Source organism: Scyliorhinus torazame, chromosome 12, assembly GCF_047496885.1.
Source record: "Scyliorhinus torazame isolate Kashiwa2021f chromosome 12, sScyTor2.1, whole genome shotgun sequence".
Classification (NCBI taxonomy): domain Eukaryota; kingdom Metazoa; phylum Chordata; class Chondrichthyes; order Carcharhiniformes; family Scyliorhinidae; genus Scyliorhinus; species Scyliorhinus torazame.
In genome coordinates, this window is record NC_092718.1 from 31,885,973 (window position 1) to 31,908,240 (window position 22,268).

Consider the following 22,268-nt stretch of genomic DNA (forward strand, 5'->3'; position numbering starts at 1 on the left):
CGGGCCGGATTGTCGCCGCATACCCTGACACACGCCGCGCCGACCACGCCAGCCCCAGTGGCGCCGTTTCTCCGCTCTGCGGAGAATCATGCCCCGGCGGCGTGGTGCGATCTGCGAGGCACCACGGCGATTCTCCGACCCGGCGGGGAGTCGGAGAATTCCGCCCATGATTTATCAAATGTAGTTTTTGGGGGGGGGGGGGGGAATGTCTTTTACTGAGTTTTCTTATTTTATATCCAATAAATTATACATTATCAGAAATAAAATGTGCAAAAACCACGCCGATCAATTGTAATTTTGATAAACCATTGGACTGTGGGTTACCATTTTGCCTATTCACTTTCAGAAAAGGTTAAATGATGCTTGAAGGAACCGATGTGCTGAGGAACAAAATGGTTTATGGTTGAAAAATATTGAGGAATTTGGAAATGTGTTGTGTATTAAATTATTTATTTCCATAAATCGAGATTGTCAACAGTTACAGCATGAGTCAAAATGGCATTGGGAAACTTGTAAAATAAGGGTTTTCCCCCCCCCCCCCATTGTTTAACACTTTTATCCAGTGTGTAGCCAATTCAAATTGCCAAGGATTGAGTTTTACCATTACAACTACTGCTTCATAGCAGCTACAATTCGTCTTGCTGAACTAGCTGATTTTCAGTGCATTAGTAAGGTCTAGACCTAACAAGAAGGTACAATTTGCCTATATTTTTATTCAATTAAACATCTTGCTGTTAAATGTGGTTTTACTGGACTACAATATAGAAAATGACATGCAGTACAACATCTTGAAAACATATCCATGGACATGGGAAGGACACAAGTGAAATGTGGAACTTGTTCAAGGAACAGGTGCTACGTGTCCTTGATATGTATGTCCCTGTCAGGCAGGGAAGAGATGGTCGAGTGAGGGAACCATGGTTGACAAGAGAGGTTGAATGTCTTGTTAAGAGGAAAAAGGTGACTTATGTAAGGCTGAGGAAACAAGGTTCAGACAGGGCATTGGAGGGATACAAGATAGCCAGGAGGGAACTGAAGAAAGGGATTAGGAGAGCTAAGAGAGGGCATGAACAATCTTTGGCGGGTAGGATCAAGGAAAACCCCAAGGCCTTTTACACATATGTGAGAAATATGAGAATGACTAGAGCGAGGGTAGGTCCGATCAAGGACAGTAGCGGGAGATTGTGTATTGAGTCTGAAGAGATAGGAGAGGTCTTGAACGAGTACTTTTCTTCTGTATTTACAAATGAGAGGGGCGATATTGTTGGAGAGGACAGTGTGAAACAGATTGGTAAGCTCGAGGAAATACTTGTTAGGAAGGAAGATGTGTTGGGCATTTTGAAAAACTTGAGGATAGACAAGTCCCCCGGGCCTGACGGGATATATCCAAGGATTCTATGGGAAGCAAGAGATGAAATTGCAGAGCCGTTGGCAATTATCTTTTCGTCCTCACTGTCAACAGGGGTGGTACCAGGGGATTGGAGAGTGGCGAATGTCGTGCCCCTGTTCAAAAAAGGAACTAGGGATAACCCTGGGAATTACAGGCCAGTTAGTCTTACTTCGGTGGTAGGCAAAGTAATGGAAAGGGTACTGAAGGATAGGATTTCTGAGCATCTGGAAAGGCACTGCTTGATTAGGGATAGTCAGCACGGATTTGTGAGGGGTAGGTCTTGCCTTACAAATCTTATTGAATTCTTTGAGGAGGTGACCAAGCATGTGGATGAAGGTAAAGCAGTGGATGTAGTGTACATGGATTTTAGTAAGGCATTTGATAAAGTTCCCCATGGTAGGCTTATGCAGAAAGTAAGGAGGCATGGGATAGTGGGAAATTTGGCCAGTTGGATAACGAACTGGCTAACCAATAGAAGTCAGAGAGTGGTGGTGGATGGCAAATATTCAGCCTGGATCCCAGTTACCAGTGGCGTACCGCAGGGATCAGTTCTGGGTCCTCTGCTGTTTGTGATTTTCATTAATGACTTGGATGAGGGAGTTGAAGGGTGGGTCAGTAAATTTGCAGACGATACGAAGATTGGTGGAGTTGTGGATAGTAAGGAGGGCTGTTGTCGGCTGCAAAGAGACATAGATAGGATGCAGAGCTGGGCTGAGAAGTGGCAGATGGAGTTTAACCCTGAAAAGTGTGAGGTTGTCCATTTTGGAAGGACAAATATGAATGCGGAATACAGGGTTAACGGTAGAGTTCTTGGCAATGTGGAGGAACAGAGAGATCTTGGGGTCTATGTTCATACATCTTTGAAAGTTGCCACTCAAGTGGATAGAGCTGTGAAGAAGGCCTCTGGTGTGCTCGCGTTCATTAACAGAGGGATTGAATTTAAGAGCCGTGAGGTGATGATGCAGCTGTACAAAACTTTGGTAAGGCCACATTTGGAGTACTGTGTACAGTTCTGGTCGCCTCATTTTAGGAAGGATGTGGAAGCTTTGGAAAAGGTGCAAAGAAGATTTACCAGGATGTTGCCTGGAAAGGAGAGTAGGTCTTACGAGGAAAGGTTGAGGGTGCCAGGCCTTTTCTCATTAGAACGGAGAAGGATGAGGGGCGACTTGATAGAGGTTTATAAGATGATCAGGGGAATAGATAGAGTAGACAGTCAGAGACTTTTTCCCCGGGTGGAACAAACCATTACAAGGGGACATAAATTTAAGGTGAAAGGTGGAAGATATAGGAGGGATATCAGAGGTAGGTTCTTTACCCAGAGAGTAGTGGGGGCATGGAATGCACTGCCTGTGGAAGTAGTTGAGTCGGAAACATTAGGGACCTTCAAGCAGCTATTGGATAGGTACATGGATTACGGTTAAATGATATAGTGTAGATTTATTTGTTCTCAAGGGCAGCACGGTAGCATTGTGGATAGCACAATTGCTTCACAGCTCCAGGGTCCCAGGTTCGATTCCGGCTTGGGTCACTGTCTGTGCGGAGTCTGCACGTCCTCCCCGTGTCTGCGTGGGTTTCCTCCGGGTGCTCCGGTTTCCTCCCACATTCCAAAGATGTGCGGGTTAGGTGAATTGGCCAATGATAAATTGCCCTTAATGTCCAAATTGCCCTTGGTGTTGGGTGGAGGTGTTGAATTTGGGTGGGGTGCTCTTTCCGGGGGCCGGTGCAGACTCGGGGGGGCCGAATGGCCTCCTTCTGCACTGTAAATTCAATGATAATCTATGATTAATCTAGGACAAAGGTTCGGCACAACATCGTGGGCCGAAGGGTCTGTTCTGTGCTGTATTTTCTATGTTCTATGTTCTATGTTAAAGGGCGTTATTCCGACAGAATAAATAAGCTATACCAATTCATTCCAAAGATGCTTTACACTGCATAAAATTTGAAGAATGAAGAGGAGCATACAAAGTTAATGATATGCTTTTTATTTATCCAATTACCAGTATTAATGCAACTGAATAAGTACAAATTTAGAAGGAATTTGTTTAAAATTTGTGGAATTTTCTTTTTCCAGATCTCAGTACGATAAAAAGATGACAGAGTTTTTTAAACACAATTTTAGTGAAGACAGATGGCGTAAAGCGGCTTTGAAAAATGCATTTGCTTTGCTGGGTAAACAACGTTTTGAACAATCTGCCGCATTTTTTCTTTTGGCTGGTTCTTTAAAGGATGCAATTGAGGTAATGTTGCTTTTCCTTGTTCAAATCATAATTGACTCTCCAAAGTAGTATCTAGTCAAAACAGCATTATCATTTTTAATAATATTTAACTGCTGAAGCTGATAACTATTTAGAGCTAAAGTTGTGAAGTGTTTTTCAACTTTGTAAAAATGTGTTATTGAACCAAGATTATTAAGCTAATAGGTAACAGTATTTAAAGTTTCAGTGATATTTAATGTTAAAAAAACTTGTAATGTTTTGTTTCTGGGAGAAAATATAGTTTACCTTTTCATATTTAAAGATCAAAAAGCGTTGCAATACAGGATATAATGGCTCAAATCTCTCTATCCCCACCGTGGGAATTGTCTGTGAAATTTCATCCTCCGATGGTCAGCTCCCTGGGACCCTCCACAAATGTCTCTGACTCTGAGCAAGGGTCAGAGACTTCAATCTGGTCTGATGTACTTGATAGTTACCCAGGAAATGTTGGACAGACAAAAAACTAGTCTAACTCTTTGGTAACTGACACCTCTCCTGACCGCTCCACTACCTCTCCTGACCCGACCCAACTACTAACTATCCCTTCTGACCATGCTCCCTCACCAGCTGGCTACCCCCCCTGACAAGACCTGACCAACCATACCAACCTTCCCTGACTAGCTCCGAAATGGCCTACCCCTCCTTACCTGATTTTCCTTGACTTACCCACCTGCCACCCTACTCAAATGCCACCCGTACCAACCTGCCATCCTCACCCACTCTGCTACTTTATCCATTCACTCACTTAGCTACTCATCCATTCACAGACATTCAAACAGGACCTTTAAACTGACCATACAGCAGCTACAGCTGTAAAAAGTGTCCTGTCCTCCCCCCGACTCTACAGCACTGCAATGGAACTCCCAGCGAGACGCTGCGCTCCGGTAAAGCAAAGCTCGGAAGACCCGACAAGAAAAGCAGAGCAGTGTCGAGATGAAAAAAAATTTGAGCAGAGCTTCAATCTGACAATGATTCTCGCTCCTTGGAAGATCTGGGCCAATATTTTTCCTGTACAATGATTTACCGTTATTTACTCAGGCTTGTACATGTTATTCTGACTTCTATTGAATTTACTCAACTGCAGGGTTTTTGTCCATGTCTTGACAGGTGTGCCTAGAAAAAATGGATGATATTCAATTGGCCATGGTTATTGCAAGATTGTATGAATCCGACTATGAAACATCCTCTACTTGTAAATCTATCCTTTATGAAAAAGTTCTTGGCTGTAAAGCAGATGGATCTGAATTTTTGCCAAGCCAACTACATCCAGATCCATTTCTGCGAAGTATTGCATATTGGACTCTGAAGGATTACGCTAAGGCATTGGATACACTACTTGAACAGCCTACAAAGGGTAGTGAAGAGCATCCAGGTATGAAGAATCAAATGAAGAGTACATTATTCTTTGTTCCCTGTAGTCACTCAGCCAACTTCATATCCTTGCTTCCATTGTCCATTTTATTCTGTGGACTTTAACTTTGCTAACAACCCTAGAAGGAGTCCCATCTTCTGGAGTGGGGTGCACTTTGCAGATGGGGGAAAAGTACCCCCCCCCCCCATTCTTACCACCCTGCTTCATAAATCAACCCCCCCCCCCCCACACACACACACACACACAAAACTGCTCAAGACCCTGGACTTACCAGGATCCATTGACCTTCTTCTTGGGCCTGCTTGCAGTCCCAGCATTGCCCACAATGCATTCCTGGTTCTGGCATGACTGTGGGGGTCGCCGGTAGTTCCCAAGGGTTGGACTTCCTGTCAAACAACGCTGCCCCAATTTAGCCCATCTGCAGTCTGTTCTTGATGAGATGTGGGCTGGCATGGGGCACTGTGCCAACTTTGTTTCTGGGAGTTGGGGGGCTGAGGATATAATTAGTCTGACCGCCCCCCACCCATGTATTATTCTGTCCCTGGGTTTGAATTGGATTCCTAAGGCAAGTAACATTTGCACACAAGTGCCAGGCAATCACGATCTCCAACAAGAAAGAATTAACCATCTCCCCTTGACGATCAATGGTATTGTCGTTATTCAATAATCCACTATCAACGTCAATTGACCAGACATTGAACTGGACCAGCCGTCTAAACACTGTTTCAAGAGCAAGTCAGCTTCTAGCGGTGAATAACTTGCCTCCTGACTCCCCAAAGCTAGTCAACTATCTAGAAGGCAGCGATTACGAGTGTGATGGAATACTGTTCGCTTGCCTGGTTGAGTGTAGCTCCCAACGACATTCAAAAAGCTCAACACCATCCAGGACAAAGAAGCCTGCTTGATTGGCATCCCAATGACCAACTTAAACAGTCACTCCCTCCAATGCACAGTAATAGCAATGTGTACCATCTACAAGATGCACTGCTTCAACTCACCAAGGCTCCTTCAACGGTACCTTCCAAACCCGTGACTTCTACCATCTAGAAGGGCAAGGGCAGCAGATGCATGGGACATAACCATGTGTTAAGTTCCCCTCAGAGTCTCACACCATTCAGAATTGAAACTATTTTGCCATTCCTCTACTGTCAAAGTATCAAAATAATGGAACTTCCTTCCTAACAGCACTGTGGGTGTACCTATACCACAGGGGCCGTAGCTCAAATTCAAGATGGCAGCTTGCTGTACCCTTCTCAAAGGCAATTCGGGACGGGCTATAAATACTGGCCTAGTCGCCCACACCCCACATCTGATGAACAAACAAATAAATAAGGCAGACTCCCAAGACCTCAAAATGGCAGGCTGGTAGCATGCAAATAATTCTGACTATAAGTATGCAGCTTCACCATATTTGGTAAAGACACAAAATGTCCATTAATTGTGCAAATAATAGATCATGCTCTTGCTTCAGGTCCCTGCTGTGCAGTGCCGTTTCGTCTTGAGGGAACCAGCGGCACTATGGGCTGCCCTCGGGGAAATAAACCCTCAAGAACACATGCAAAAGAAAAAAGCGCCGCTTATTACTACTCCTGACTTCCTACCCCGTGAAACTCGACTCCTGGGCCTAGCACTATCCTCCGATCTCCCTTCCCCCCAGACTTTGCCCCCAAACCTCTAGCCCCAGTCACTTGGGCCGCTGCTGGCCAACACTGTCACCTTCCATCATCCTGAAATCTATGTTCAACCCTTCCTACCCAACTCCGTGATTGGCACTACCTCCCGCGAGGCCATCACTTGCAATTGCATTGTCAGCATTCCAAATTTCCCCCCACTTGTCTGATCAAAGCTCCTTCTGTAATTCCATCTAGACTGGAATGAAGTCCAAGGCTCATAGAACATTACAGCGCAGTACAGGCCCTTCATAGAACATAGAACAATACAGCGCAGTACAGGCCCTTCGGCCCACGATGTTGCACCGAAACAAAAGCCATCTAACCTACACTATGCCATTATCATCCATATGTTTATCCAATAAACTTTTAAATGCCCTCAATGTTGGCGAGTTCACTACTGTAGCAGGTAGGGCATTCCACGGCCTCACTACTCTTTGCGTAAAGAACCTACCTCTGACCTCTGTCCTATATCTATTACCCCTCAGTTTAAAGTTATGTCCCCTCGTGCTAGCCATATCCATCCGCGGGAGAAGGCTCTCACTGTCCACCCTATCCAACCCCCTGATCATTTTGTATGCCTCTATTAAGTCTCCTCTTAACCTTCTTCTCTCCAACGAAAACAACCTCAAGTCCATCAGCCTTTCCTCATAAGATTTTCCCTCCATACCAGGCAACATCCTGGTAAATCTCCTCTGCACCCGCTCCAAAGCCTCCACGTCCTTCCTATAATGCGGTGACCAGAACTGTACGCAATACTCCAAATGCGGCCGTACCAGAGTTCTGTACAGCTGCAACATGACCTCCCGACTCCGGAACTCAATCCCTCTACCAATAAAGGCCAACACTCCATAGGCCTTCTTCACAACCCTATCAACCTGGGTGGCAACTTTCAGGGATCTATGTACATGGACACCTAGATCCCTCTGCTCATCCACACTTTCAAGAACTTTACCATTAGCAAAATATTCCGCATTCCTGTTATTCCTTCCAAAGTCAATCACCTCACACTTCTCTACATTAAACTCCATTTGCCACCTCTCAGCCCAGCTCTGCAGCTTATCTATATCCCTCTGTAACCTGCTACATCCTTCCACACTATCGACAACACCACCGACTTTAGTATCGTCTGCAAATTTACTCACGCACCCTTCTGCGCCTTCCTCTAGGTCATTGATAAAAATGACAAACAGCAACGGCCCCAGAACAGATCCTTGTGGTACTCCACTTGTGACTGTACTCCATTCTGAACATTTCCCATCAACCACCACTCTGTCTTCTTTCAGCTAGCCAATTTCTGATCCACATCTCTAAATCACCCTCAATCCCCAGCCTCCGTATTTCCTGCAATAGCCTACCGTGGGGAACCTTATCAAACGCTTTGCTGAAATCCATATACACCACATCAACTGCTCTACCCTCGTCTACCTGTTCAGTCACCTTCTCAAAGAACTCAATAAGGTTTGTGAGGCATGACCTACCCTTCACAAAGCCATGCTGACTATCCCTGATCATATTATTCCTATCTAGATGATTATAAATCTTGTCTCTTATAATCCCCTCCAAGACTTTACCCACTACAGACGTGAGGCTCACCGGTCTATAGTTGCCGGGGTTGTCTCTGCTCCCCTTTTTGAACAAAGGGACCACATTTGCTGTCCTCCAGTCCTCTGGCACTATTCCTGTAGCCAATGATGACATAAAAATCAAAGCCAAAGGTCCAGCAATCTCTTCCCTGGCCTCCCAGAGAATCCTAGGATAAATCCCATCAGGTCCCGGGGACTTATCTATTTTCAGCCTGTCCAGAATTGCCAACACCTCTTCCCTACGTACCTCAATGTCATCTATTCTATTAGCCTGGGGCTCAGCATTCTCCTCCACAACATTTTTTTCCTGAGTGAAAACTGACGAAAAATATTCATTTAGTATCTTGCCTCTCTCTTCAGACTCCATACACAATTTCCCATCCCTGTCCTTGACTGGTCCTACTCTTTCCCTAGTCATTCGCTTATTCCTGACATACCTATAGAAAGCTTTTGGGTTTTCCTTGATCCTTCCTGCCAAATACTTCTCATGCCCCCTCCTTGCTCGTCTTAGCTCTCTCTTTAGATCCTTCCTCGCTACCTTGTAACTATCCATCGCCCCAACCGAAACTTCACACTTCATCTTCACATAGGCCTCCTTCTTCCTCTTAACAAGAGATTCCACTTCCTTGGTAAACCACGGTTCCCTCGCTCGACGCCTTCCTCCCTGTCTGACCGGTACATACTTATCAAGAACACGCAGTAGCTGATCCTTGAACAAGCCCCACTTATCCAGTGTGCCCAACACTTGCAGCCTACTTCTCCACCTTATCCCCCCCAAGTTACGTCTAATGGCATCATAATTGCCCTTCCCCCAGCTATAACTCTTGCCCTGCAGTGTATACTTATCCCTTTCCATCATTAACGTAAACGTCACCGAATTGTGGTCACTGTCCCCAAAGTGCTCTCCTACCTCCAAATCCAACACCTGGCCTGGTTCATTACCCAAAACCAAATCCAACGTGGCCTCGCCTCTTGTTGGCCTGTCAACATATTGTTTCAGGAAACCCTCCTGCACACACTGTACAAAAAACGACCCATTTATTGTACTCGAACTATATCTTTTCCAGTCAATATTTGGAAAGTTAAAGTCTCCCATAATAACTACCCTGTTACTTTCGCTCATATCCAGAATCATCTTCGCCATCCTTTCCTCTACATTCCTAGAACTATTAGGAGGCCTATAAAAAAACTCCCAACAGGGTGACCTCTCCTTTCCTGTTTCTAACTTCAGCCCATACTACCTCGGAAGAAGAGTCCCCATCTAGCATCCTCTCCGCCACCGTAATACTGCTCTTGACTAGCAGCGCCACACCTCCCCCTCTTTTGCCGCCTCCTCTGAGCTTACTAAAACACCTAAACCCCGGAACCTGCAACATCCATTCCTGTCCCTGCTCTATCCATGTCTCCGAAATGGCCACAACATCGAAGTCCCAGGTACCAACCCATGCTGCCAGTTCCCCTACCTTGTTTCGTATACTCCTGGCATTGAAGTAGACACACTTCAAACCACCTACCTGAACACTGGCCCCCTCCTGCGACGTCAAATCTGTGCTCCTGACCTCTATACTCTCATTCTCCCTTACCCTAAAACTACAATCCAGGTTCCCATGCCCCTGCTGCATTAGTTTAAACCCCCCCAAAGAGCACTAACAAATCTCCCCCCCAGGATATTTGTGCCCCTCAGGTTCAGATGTAGACCATCCTGTCTGTAGAGGTCCCACCTTCCCCAGAAAGAGCCCCAGTTATCCAGAAATCTGAATCCCTCCCGCCTGCACCATCCCTGTAGCCACGTGTTTAAATGCTCTCTCTCCCTATTCCTCATCTCACTATCACGTGGCACGGGCAACAAGCCAGAGATAACAACTCTGTTTGTTCTAGTTCTGAGCTTCCATCCTAGCTCCCTGAAAGCCTGCGTGACATCCTTGTCCCCTTTCCTACCTATGTCGTTAGTGCCAATGTGGACCACGACTTGGGGCTGCTCCCCCTCCCCCTAAGGACCCGGAAAACACGATCCGAGACATCACGTACCCTTGCACCTGGGAGGCAACATACCAAACGTGAGTCTCTCACGCTCCCACAAAATCTCCTATCTGTGCCCCTGACTATAGAGTCCCCAATTACTAATGCTCTGCTCCTCTCCCCCCTTCCCTTCTGAGGAACAGGGACAGACTCCGTGCCAGAGGCCCGTACCCCATGGCTTACCCCTGGTAAGTTTCCCCCCCCCCCCCCACAAGTATCCAAAGCGGTATACTTGTTTCTCAGGGGAACGACCGCAGGGGATCCCTGCACTGACTGCTTTTTCCCAGTCCCTCTTACAGTTACCCACCTATCTCCAATCTTTGGTGTAACTAATTTCCTGAAGCTGCTATCTATGACCCCTTCTGCCTCCCGAATGATCCGAAGTTCTTCCAACTCCAGCTCCAGTTCCCTAACTCGGTCTTGGAGGAGCTGGAGATGGCAGCACTTCCTGCAGGTAAAATCAGCAGGGACACTAACTGCATCCCTCACCTCAAACATCCTGCAGGAGGAACATTGCACTCCCTTCCCTGCCATTCCTCTAACTTTCTACCAAGATCTGGCTAACAACTAAATTAAATTTTTATAAAAAATAATAATAATATAATAAAATATGGTACTTACCTCAGACCAATGGGTTTTATTATTAGGTTAGAGGAGGAGGGCGGGTGGGAGACACTACACGTGTAGTGTCTCGGGTTTCCTCTCCACCAGAATTTATTGGTGAGGGTCTTCCCAGACGTCCGCGGGTCGACTTCCTGTTCCCGCCTAAAAAACTAATTTAAAAAAAAAAAAAAAAAAAAATTCTCAGCTCCTGCTGAAATTGACTAACCAGCCAGCTCCACTCCCGCCAAAATCGACTGGCCTGCCCCTGCAAAGACAAGTGCTTTTAAAGGACAGACTTACCTCCCAGCAACCACTTCCGCAATGCTCCCGCTGAAACTGACTCACCAGCTGTTCTCACGCCGAAATCGACTGGCCTGCCCCTGCAAAGACAAGTGCTTTTAAAGGTTGACTTGCCTCCCATCAGCCACTTCCGCAATGCTCTCACTGGAACTGACTCACCAGCTGTTCTCACGCCGAAATCGACTGGCCTGCCCCTGCAAAGACAAGTGCTTTTAAAGGACAGACTTACCTCCCAGCAACCACTTCCGCAATGCTCCCGCTGAAACTGACTCACCAGCTGTTCTCACGCCGAAATCGTCTGGCCTGCCCCTGCAAAGACAAGTGCTTTTAAAGGACAGACTTGCCTCCCAGCAACCACTTCCGCAATGCTCCCGCTGAAACTGACTCACCAGCTGTTCTCACGCCGAAATCGACTGGCCTGCCCCTGCAAAGACAAGTGCTTTTAAAGGTTGACGTGCCTCCCAGCAGCCACTTCCGCAATGCTCCCGCTGAAACTGACTCACCAGCTGTTCTCACGCCGAAATCGACTGGCCTGCCCCTGCAAAGACAAGTGCTTTTAAAGGACAGACTTACCTCCCAGCAACCACTTCCGCAATGCTCCCGCTGAAACTGACTCACCAGCTGTTCTCCCGCCGAAATCGACTGGCCTGCCCCTGCAAAGACAAGTGCTTTTAAAGGTTGACTTACCTCCCAGCAGCCACTTCCGCAATGCTCCCGCTGAAACTGACTCACCAGCTGTTCTCACGCCGAAATCGACTGGCCTGCCCCTGCAAAGACAAGTGCTTTTAAAGGACAGACTTACCTCCCAGCAACCACTTCCGCAATGCTCCCGCTGAAACTGACTCACCAGCTGTTCTCACGCCGAAATCGACTGCTTCGGCCCTCGATGTTGCGTCGACCTGTGAAACCACTCTTAAAGCCCATCTACACTATTCCCTTATCGTCCATATGTCTATCCAATGACCATTTGAATGTCCTTAGTGTTGGCGAATCCACTGCTGTTGCAGGCAGGGCATTCCACGCCCTTTCTACTCTCTCAGCAACGAACCTACCTCTGACATCTGTCCTATCTATATCTCCCCTCAATTTAAAGCTATGTCCCCTCGTGCTAGACATCACCATCCGAGGAAAAAGGCTCTCACTGTCCACCCGATCCAATCCTCTGATCATCTTGTATGCCTCAATTAAGTCACCTCTTAACCGTCTTCTCTCTAACGAAAACAGCCTCAAATCCCTCAGCCTTCCCTCATAAGATCTTCCCTCCATACCAGGCAACATTCTGGTGAATCTCCTCTGCACCCTTTCCATTGCTTTCACATCCTTCCTATAATACGGCGACCAGAATTGCACGCAATACTCCAAATGCGGCCGCACCAGACTTTTGTACAGCTGCAACATGGACCTCATGGCTCTGAAACTCAATCCCTCTACCAATAAAAACTAACACACCGTACGCCTTGTTAACAACCCTCTCAACCTGGGTGGCAACTTTCAGGGATCTATGTACATGGACACCGAAATCTCTGCTCATCCATATTACCAAGAATCTTACCTTAGCCCAGTACTCTGTCTTCCTGGTATTCCTTCCAAAATGAATCACCTCACACCTTTCTGCATCCATTTGCCACCTCTCAGCCCAACGCTGCAGCTTATCTATGTCCCTCTGTAACTTGTAACATCCTTCCGCACTGTCCACAACTCCACCGACTTTAGTGTCATCTGCAAATTTACTCACCCATCCTTCTACGCCGTCCTCCAGGTCATTTATAAAAATGACAAACAGCAGTGGCCCCAAAACAGATCCTTGTGGTACACCACTAGTAACTGGACTCCAGTCTGAACATTTCCCATCAACCACCACCCTTTGTCTTCTTCCAGCTAGCTAATTTCTGATCCAAACTGCTAAATCACCCTGAATCCCATGCCTCTGTATTTTCTGCAATAGCCTACCGTGGGGAACCTTATCAAACGCTTTACTGAAATCCATATACACCACATCAACTGCTTTACCCTCATCCATTTGTTTGGTCACCTTCTCAAAGAACTCAATAAGGTTTGTGAGGCACGACCTACCCTTCACAAAACCGTGTTGACTATCTCTAATCAAATTATTGCTTTCTAGGTGATTATACATCCTATCTCTTCTAAACCTCTCCAAGACCTTGCCCACAACAGATGTAAGGCTCACTGGTCTATAGTTATCGGGGTTGTCTCTACTCCCCTTCTTGAACAAGGGGACAACATTACCAAGGCAGGCCAGCAGCACAGTTCAATTCCCGTACCAGCCTCCTCGAGCAGGCGCCGGAATGTGGCGAATAGGGGCTTTTCACAGTAACTTCATTTGAAGCCTACTTGTGACAGTAAGCGATTTTCATTTCATTTGCTATCCTCCAGTCTTCTGACACTATTCCTGTAGACAAGGATGACTTAAAGATCAAAGCCAAAGGTTCAGTAATCTCCTCCCTAGCTTCCCAGAGAATCCTAGGATAAATCCCATCTGGCCCAGGGGACTTATCTATTTTCACACTTTCCAGAATTGCTAACACCTCCTCCTTATGAACCTCAAGCCCTTCTAGTCCAGTAGCCTGAATCTCCGTATTCTCCTCAACAACATTGTCTTTTTCCTGTATGAATACTGACGAAAAATATTCATTTAGCACCTCTCCTATCTCCTCGGACTCCACGCACAACTTCCCACTACTGTCCTTGACTGGCCCTACTCTTACCCTAGTCATTCTTTTATTCCTGACATATCTGTAGAAAGCTTTAGGGTTATCCTCAATCCTACCTGACAAAGACTTCTCATGTCCCCTCGTGGCTCTTCTTAGCTCTCTCTTTAGGTCCTTCCTAGCTAACTTGTAACTCTTGAGTGCCCTAACTGAACCTTCATGTCTCATCTTTACATAAGCCTCCTTCTTCCTCTTGACAAGTGTTTCGACTGCTTTAGTAAACCACGGTTCCCTCGCTCGACCACTTCCTCCCTGCCTGACAGGTACATACTTATCAAGGACATGCAGTAGCTGTTCCTTGAACAAGCTCCACATTTCCATTGTGCCCATCCCCTGCAGTTTTCCTCTCCATCCGATACATCCTAAGTCTTGCCTCATCGCATCATAATTGCCTTTCCCCCAGATATAACTCTTGCCCTGCGGTATATACCTATCCCTTTCCATCACTAAAGTAAACTTAATCGAATTGTGGTCACTATCACCAAAGTGCTCACCTACCTCCAAATCTAATACCTGTCCTGGTTCATTACCCAGTACCAAATCCAATATGGCCTCGCCTCTCGTTGGCCTATCTGCATACAATGTCAGGAAACCCTCCTGCATACATTGGACAAAAGCGGACCCTTCTAAAGTACTCGAACTATAGCGTTTCCAGTCAATATTTGGAAAGTTAAAGTCCCCCATAACAACTACCCTGTTGCTTTCGCTCCTATCCAGAATCATCTTTGCAATCCTTTCCTCTACATCTCTGGAACTTTTTGGAGGCCTATAGAACACCCCTAACAGGGCAACCTCTCCTTTCCTGTTTCGAACCTCAGCTCATACTACCTCAGTAGACAAGTCCTCATCAAATGTCCTTTCTGCCACCGTAATACTGTACTTGACTAACAATGCCACCCCTCCCCCTCTTTTACCACCTTCCCTGAGCTTACTGAAATATCTGAACCTTGGAACCTGCAACAACCATTCCTGTCCCTGCTCTATCCATGTCTCCGAAATGGCCACAACATCGAAGTCACAGGTACCAACCCATGCCGCAAGTTCACCCACCTTATTCCGGATGCTCCTAGCATTGAAGAAGACACACTTTTAACCACCTTCCTGCCTGCCGGTATACTCCTGCAACTTTGAAACCTTACTCATGACCTCACTACTCTCAAACTTCTGTACACTGGAGCTACAATTCAGGTTCCCAATCCCCTGCTGAACTAGTTTAAACCCTCCCGAAAAACATTAGCAAATTTCCCCCCCCAGGATATTGGTACCCCTCTGGTCCAGGTGTAGACCATCCCGTTTGTAGAGGTCCCACCTACCCCAGAATGAGCCCCAATTATTCAGGAATCTGAAACCCTCCCTCCTGCACCATCCCTGTAGCCACGTGTTCAACTCCTATCTCTCTCCCTATTCCTCGTCTCGCTAGCACATGGCACGGGTAACAACCCAGAGATAATAACTCTGTCCTAGATCTAAGTTTCCACCCTAGCTCCCTGAATTCCTGCCTTACATCCCTATCCCTACCTATGTCGTTGGTACCTATGTGGACCACAACTTGGGGCTGCTCCCCCTCCCCCTTAAGGATCCCGAAAACACGATCCGAGACATCACGGACCCTGGCACCTGGGAGGCAACACACCAACTGCGAGTCTCCCTCGTTCCCACAGAATCTCCTATCTATCCCCCTAACTGTGGAGTCTCCAATGACTAATGCTCTACTCCTCTCCCCCCTTCCCTTCTGAGCAACAGGGACAGACTTTGTGCCAGAGACCTGTACCCCATGGCTTACCCCTGGTAAGTCATTCCCCCCAACAGTATCCAAAGCGGTATACGTGTTACTAAGGGGAACGACCACAGGGGATCCCTGTACTGACTGCTTCCTCCCAGTCCCTCTCACCGTCGCCCATCTATCTTTATTCTTCAGAGTAACTCCATCCCTTAAGCTTCTATCTATGACCACCTCTGCCTCCCGAATGATCCAAAGTCCCTCTAGCTCCCTAACGCGGTTTCTGAGGAGCTGGAGATGGGTGCATTTCCCACAGATGAAATCAGCAGGGACACTGATGGTGTCCCTCACCTCAAACATTCTGCAGGAGGAACATTGCACTACCTTCCCTGCCATCCCCTCTAGTTTAAAAAAAAAAAAAGAGCTTACCTGTTATTCACTGTACCCCTTAGGTTAAAGGAGGTGGAAGGGTGGGGGACACTACAAGTGTAGTGTCTAGGGTTTAGAAACTGCCCAACTTAAATACAGGTAAAAATAAAACACTTAACCAGCAACCACTGCGCCCCACACAAAAACAGCTGTTATTGGCCTGTGCAAACAATTTAAATCTTTACTACTTACCCAGCAGTCACTCTGTCCTCACTCCGACCGGATTCAGCTAGAAACTCCCGACAGTAAGTTTAAAAAAAAAATTTACTCCCCTTCTCTGCAAGCACTCACTCAGCAACCTCTGCGTCCCGCACGATAATACCTGAGGGAAAAGAAAAGAAAACCTACTTACCAGTCACCAGCCAATCACTTCCCTGCAGGCTGTGACGTCACGGTTCAACTTCTTTCTACTTCTACCTGCCCTCGAGCCTTCCTCTTGATCTTGACAGCGGTTGGTTTTTTTTGGTTAGAGGAGGGGGTAGGGAGGGAAACACTGAAGAAGTGTTTCGGGTTTAAGTGTCACTTGACAACAGCTCCTCCACAAACCACCTTCAAGTTAGGGTGACCACGTATGCAAATTTCCCCCGCAACCGCCAATCAGCAGCACCGCACTACTGCCCTCTGCTGGATGCTTGCCTTCACTTGAACACCTAGGGTCTCTTGCTCATGTACACTTTCAAGTTAGGGTGACCACAATGCACGTATGCAACTTTCCCCCGCAACAGCCAATCAGCAGCTCCACTCTACTGCCCTCTGCTGGCTCAATCTGTGGTTCCTCAGACGTCGCCATTTGTGCGAAGGGTAACTGCACTGCACAGTGGGTTACCCCTGAATGTGAAGTTGATTATGTCTAACCTTGTAACTCTAAATAGTAACCAGTGCAAAGATGTTTTCCTGTTATGTTTCAGGAGTCCTCATAAAATCTTGCAATCCAGTAGTGTTCAGCTTTTACAATTATCTTCGAGCCCATCCCTTGCTGATGCGAAGACATTTTGCTACCCCTGAAGGTTCTTTGGCTACTTTAGGACTTGCAACAGAGAAAAGCAGTGAAGATGAAATCAACCTTATTGAGAGGAAGTTATTTTTCTCCACAGCAAATGCTCATTTTAAAGTTGGTTGCCCTGTCTTGGCTCTTGAGGTGCTGTCAAAAATACCAAAGGTCTTAAGAAAAGCAAAAACGTCCTACAAAAGTGAAAACTGCAGGTTGAGTGCTCAGGGCCAAAATGGTGCTGCAAAACATGGAGGAAATGCTGAAGCTACTGGCTGGGCACAGACTGTAACAAGTTCCTCTGGTCTGGACTGGGGAACCAGCAATGCTACTGGCTTTGATTGGAGTGTGCCAATAGTGACATTTTCTGAAGAACCGCTAAAACTCGAGTGGGATGATAAAGAAGATGAATTTGAAGAGGAGGACGCTGGTGGATTGACCATGAAAGTTACAGAAACAGAGCATATGGCTAAAGATGAGAAAAAGGGCGTTCCTGATGAGTCACAAACTCTTCTGAAAGAAGATTCCACTTCCTCTGACTCTCGGGTTGATGTGATAGCAGAACAGTTAAAATTCAGAGCATGCTTGAAAATTCTAATGACTGAACTTAGGACATTGGCTACAGGATATGAAGTAGATGGAGGAAAACTCAGATTTCAACTGTACAACTGGTTAGAAAAAGAGATCTCTGCTATGCATCAAATCTGCAATTATAAAACTGAAGCTATAGATTCTGCTATTGAAATAGATAAAAAGACCAGTAGTTCATTTGACCAGGAAGAGTTAACTGAGAACACAGAAGGTGCATCATATGAGAGGCATCAGATTGATCGACGGAGGCTCCAAGCAAAGCAAGAACATGCGGAAAGACGAAAATGGTGGTTGCGGAAAAATCAAGCTCTGCTCAGAGTGTTTCTAAGCTACTGCAGTTTGCATGGAGCTCAGGGTGGTGGCTTAGCCTCGGTCAGGATGGAACTTATCTTTCTATTACAAGAATCACAGCAGGTAAAGGACTTAAGAACTGCTCAATAAACAAAGCATCGTGAAATACAGCCAGAAGGTTTTAATTGTGAGAATCTAGAAGTCCTACTGATGAAGTGACATTCTTCATGCCATTACATATTTTTCTCATACAGACTGGGTAAAAGCGAGGCATTTTATTTTTCACTTTATCATTTTGCTCTTGTATTTCCCAGAAAGGAAAAAGAATGGGGTTGTTTTTTATGGCCTCCACTGACGGGGAGAGGGCAGAAGCATAAATTGCAGCAATGAACATGCCTTCCTGTTCCCAATTCCAATCTTCCCACTACCATTTCTGACCAGTTATAAAAATGGTCAGCAAGTTCAGTTGCCTGTTTCATGTGGGAGACAACTTGCAATTATTTTTTTCTTTTATAAATTTAGAGTATCCAATTCTTTTTTTTCCCAATTAAGGGACAATTTAGCTTGGCCACCTAGCCACCTAGGTGGACATTTTTGGGGTGTGAGACCCACACAAACCTGGGTGAATGTGCAAACTCCACACTGACAGTGACCCGGGGCCAGGGTCGAACACGGGTCCTCAGCACCGTGAGGCAGCAGTGCTAACCACCATGCCACTGTGCCGTCCCAGGGAGACTACTTGTAATATGCAAAGTTCCACCCTCACAAACCCAGTCAATTACATCCCTCCTCCTTGAGTGCACCCTTACAACTAAGCTTGATGAAGGAGCTTTTGGATTACACCCTCCCCGGAATCAGGATCTACTTGTGAACGCTAATTCAGTTTTTGCAACTCGCCAGTATTAGGCATACGAGTCTCATCCATCAAACTGACTCGATGTCTTGCCAATGTGCTGAATTTTCCTGGTTACGTTGTGACCCTGATGTTGGTCTCCCTTCCAAGTCAGAAACAGAAAGTGGCCATGGCAGAATGTTGGTAGTGGTCTTCCTGAAGGTGGACAATCAAAAAACCACCTCTGGGGCCCCCATTCAATTAAGGAAGGTGGGCAGACCAAGGAAGTGGGAGGCCCAATGGGAGGGCCCACTGCGATACCTAGCTGGCAGCCCCACCGGGAGAGAGTGCTGCTCAGGCAGGTAGGAAACAGCGAGTGCACCTCAAAATGGAAGTGCTCTCTGCAAAATTGGGAGTAATTTAAAAATCACACGTGACCACTGATGTCAGACTATCAGTATGACAGTTGCATCTCAAAGAATCCGTGCTGGCATGATCAGGTGAAGGTTCGATGGCCCCTCCTGCCGAGACACTGCCACCAAGGAATATTCCAATGGCATCTTAGCCTTGCCTGCAGGTGAATCCTTAATTGGGCTAATAGCTACCTGCTGCTGCCAGGTAGCTGGTGCCACAGTGACAAAACCTGGCATACTACTTTCAGAATTTGCTAAACATTCCCACAGTAAATCTGCCTACACAGAGCTGGGAAAATTAAACCAGTATGTAACTATATTCTTACAATGTCTCTTTAAAGAATAAGTATCCATTGATATAGAAGGAAATACCCACAATCACCTTTGTGCGCTAGTAGGATGCCCTATCACTCTTTGAGTCCGGCATTGCATCCTGCAGATTTTTTGTATTATTATGCAATCTATCATCTTTATCCATATCATGATCTCCCAGTAAAATACCTTGGCATTGCTTTCCCTCAACTCCAGCTAACAATCTTCTTTTCAGATACGTATGGAGGTCCTCTACTTTAAAAATTCAAGAGAAGCAAGCTGCTCAAATCAAACCTGACTGGCCAATCTGTGGGAAATGTATGTGGCATCCATAAGATGAGACTTATGAATGGTCTCACTCTGAAGATGACCAACATTAATCAGATTATCAGATCTTAGATGCTGCATAGGACTGGTATCCAAAAATATGTTTTCTGCATTACTATTACTTCTATAAAGCTAAACTAAACCAACTTTTTGTCCCATGTTCTAAATACATATTTTAAATGCTATCAATATTCTGTTCACATTTGTTTCAGTTCTTAATTAAGGTTTGAACATTACTGTAGACAGGAATTTTGATATATAGCATCTGAACAATGTATGAGATTTGATCCATATTGTTTGCTAAACTCACTGGAACTGATTTTTTTGAAAATAGATAACCTTGACACTGTTGGGAAAGTCTTCATACTTCAAATACCATCCACTCCCCTTCAACCCCCACGACCAACCACCATACATACTTTTGCCTCACTTCTGTCTTGAAGGTGTTAACTCATAGGATACAGGATCATGCGTTCTAACAGCGAACTAGGGCCTTATCCTATGTTTTTGTCAGTTACACATTTTGTCCATTGATTTACAAGGAACATCCTTGACTAGTGGGCATTGAATAGAATTTTCTATTTCCTTCTCCTTGATCTAATAATTGTAATTTAGGTTATCATTGATTATTTTAGCATATTATTTCAGAAAGGCCATCCAGTGTTTATAGATGTTCATGGTTACACTGAGCTTGCTGCGTGCCACCTAATCACCACTCTGTACAGAACAGAACAAGCATCTCCGCTCTGCAGCAAGTTAGTAAAGACTTTACAGTTCATGAGGCTGGTAGAGGTTCATAGAATTCCTACAGTACAGAAGGAGGCCATTTGGCTTATCGAGTCTGGACAGGCCCTCTGAAAGAGCACCCTACTTTGGCCCAATCCCCCACCCCACCCCCATAACCCCACCTAGAGGCAATCTAGCATAGCCTAACCCTAACCTAACCTGCACATCTTTGCACTGTGGGAGGAAACTGGAGCACCTAGAGGAAAGCTACTGTCACGGGAAGAATCTGCAAACTCTACACAGTCACCCGAGATCAGAATCAAACCTGGGTCTCTGGAACTGTGAGGCAGCAGTGTTAACCACTGTGCCAGCCTGCTGCCCCACGTTGGTCTACAACTTTCCCTCACCATGGATATTTCTTGGTCTTGTCTAATTTTTTTAAATCTTGCACATAACGGGTATTGGAAAAGGATCCATCAAATTATCTTCACCTTTGTGTACTGGTCCTTTCCCACTTCACTCTTTTAAAATGTTAGGTGGAATTTTACAGCCCCGCCGTGGTGGGGGCAGAAAATGCAGAGAGCCGTTCTGAACTTCATTGACTTCGGGAGGCCCAGAAGATCTGTAAAGCTCCACCAGTTATTAAATCCAGCTCAGTAAAAATTACACTTTTGTGTACTTTTATCTTTTTTTAAAGTACAATATAAATGTTGAATGTTAACCGTTAATTGTTAATTGCTGTTTAAGCTGATCTGTAGCTTAGCACCCTCCCAGTTTCACTATTTTTTGTATACTGTCTGAGGTCAGTTGATTTCAACCTTCACAGGGGAAAGTAAATAAATGGGGAATACGATCCCAAGATGCTAATAACAATCTGGAAATACAATTCAAGTTATTTAGTTGCCTTGGAAAAGTGCCATTTGTCAGAGACCCATATCAAGAGCTGTCTTACGATTGCTCTTTTTGGGATTTTCAGCTTTCATGAGTTTTGTTTTGCTTGTATGGAATTTTACAACACATATTATGTCACATTTGTACAACATAGGATTTTTATTAAGCAGCATATTAATACAGAATAAGTATTTTTCCATTGTGTTTTCATCACCATGAGCGAGTGTCCAGTCTATAACACTCGGAAGCTTTTACAGCATTTGGGTGCAATGTTAATCCAACATATGGCTGCACACATGATTATGTCTAATACTGATTTTACTGATCTGATAGGAAACTACTGTGAAACAGCTTCAGTCACCACTTCCTTTACCTACCACTTTGCCCCTCCTTTCTGCAAGCATTGCTTCAACCAAAACTGTGATAGCCAACCCTGTCATGCATTTGAGTAACCACATCCATGATGTCTTGTATACAGTGGTCCAGATGGGTTTTCCACCTCTTCCAGGTCTTAAGGATGAAAAGGTAACAATTCTATTATGGTTTGCTATCTTTGAAAACACTGATTGTGTTGGTTTATAAAGTTCAACTTTAGGAAAGAAGAGACCTGCCAACAGGGTTCATATCCCACTTTGCAGGAGGAACAGGATTTTTCATTGGGTCAGCAACACAGCTTTTCAATCAAGCTAACCATCACTGAAATTTAGTATCCAATATCTGGCCATATGGATCTATAGTCCTTAACGGCATGATTGTTGACTGTCCAACAAGTTTGGCTCATTAGTGGGAGTGCAAACTGGAATTCTTCCCACATGATTCCAGTT

At 45.6% G+C, this 22,268-nt stretch overlaps 1 protein-coding gene across 5 annotated transcripts in view; it reads left to right on the forward strand.

The window, feature by feature from the left end:
- Positions 1–22,268, forward strand: part of dmxl2 (Dmx-like 2) — a 235,865-nt gene that overhangs the window by 149,680 nt on the left and 63,917 nt on the right. For all 5 annotated transcript variants that reach the window (XM_072470615.1, XM_072470616.1, XM_072470617.1 and 2 more), the window contains 4 exons: positions 3,462–3,627; positions 4,753–5,017; positions 16,982–18,066; positions 21,778–21,969. In XM_072470615.1, coding sequence (XP_072326716.1) covers positions 3,462–3,627; positions 4,753–5,017; positions 16,982–18,066; positions 21,778–21,969 — 1,708 coding nt within the window. The remainder of the gene's footprint in view (positions 1–3,461; positions 3,628–4,752; positions 5,018–16,981; positions 18,067–21,777; positions 21,970–22,268) is intronic.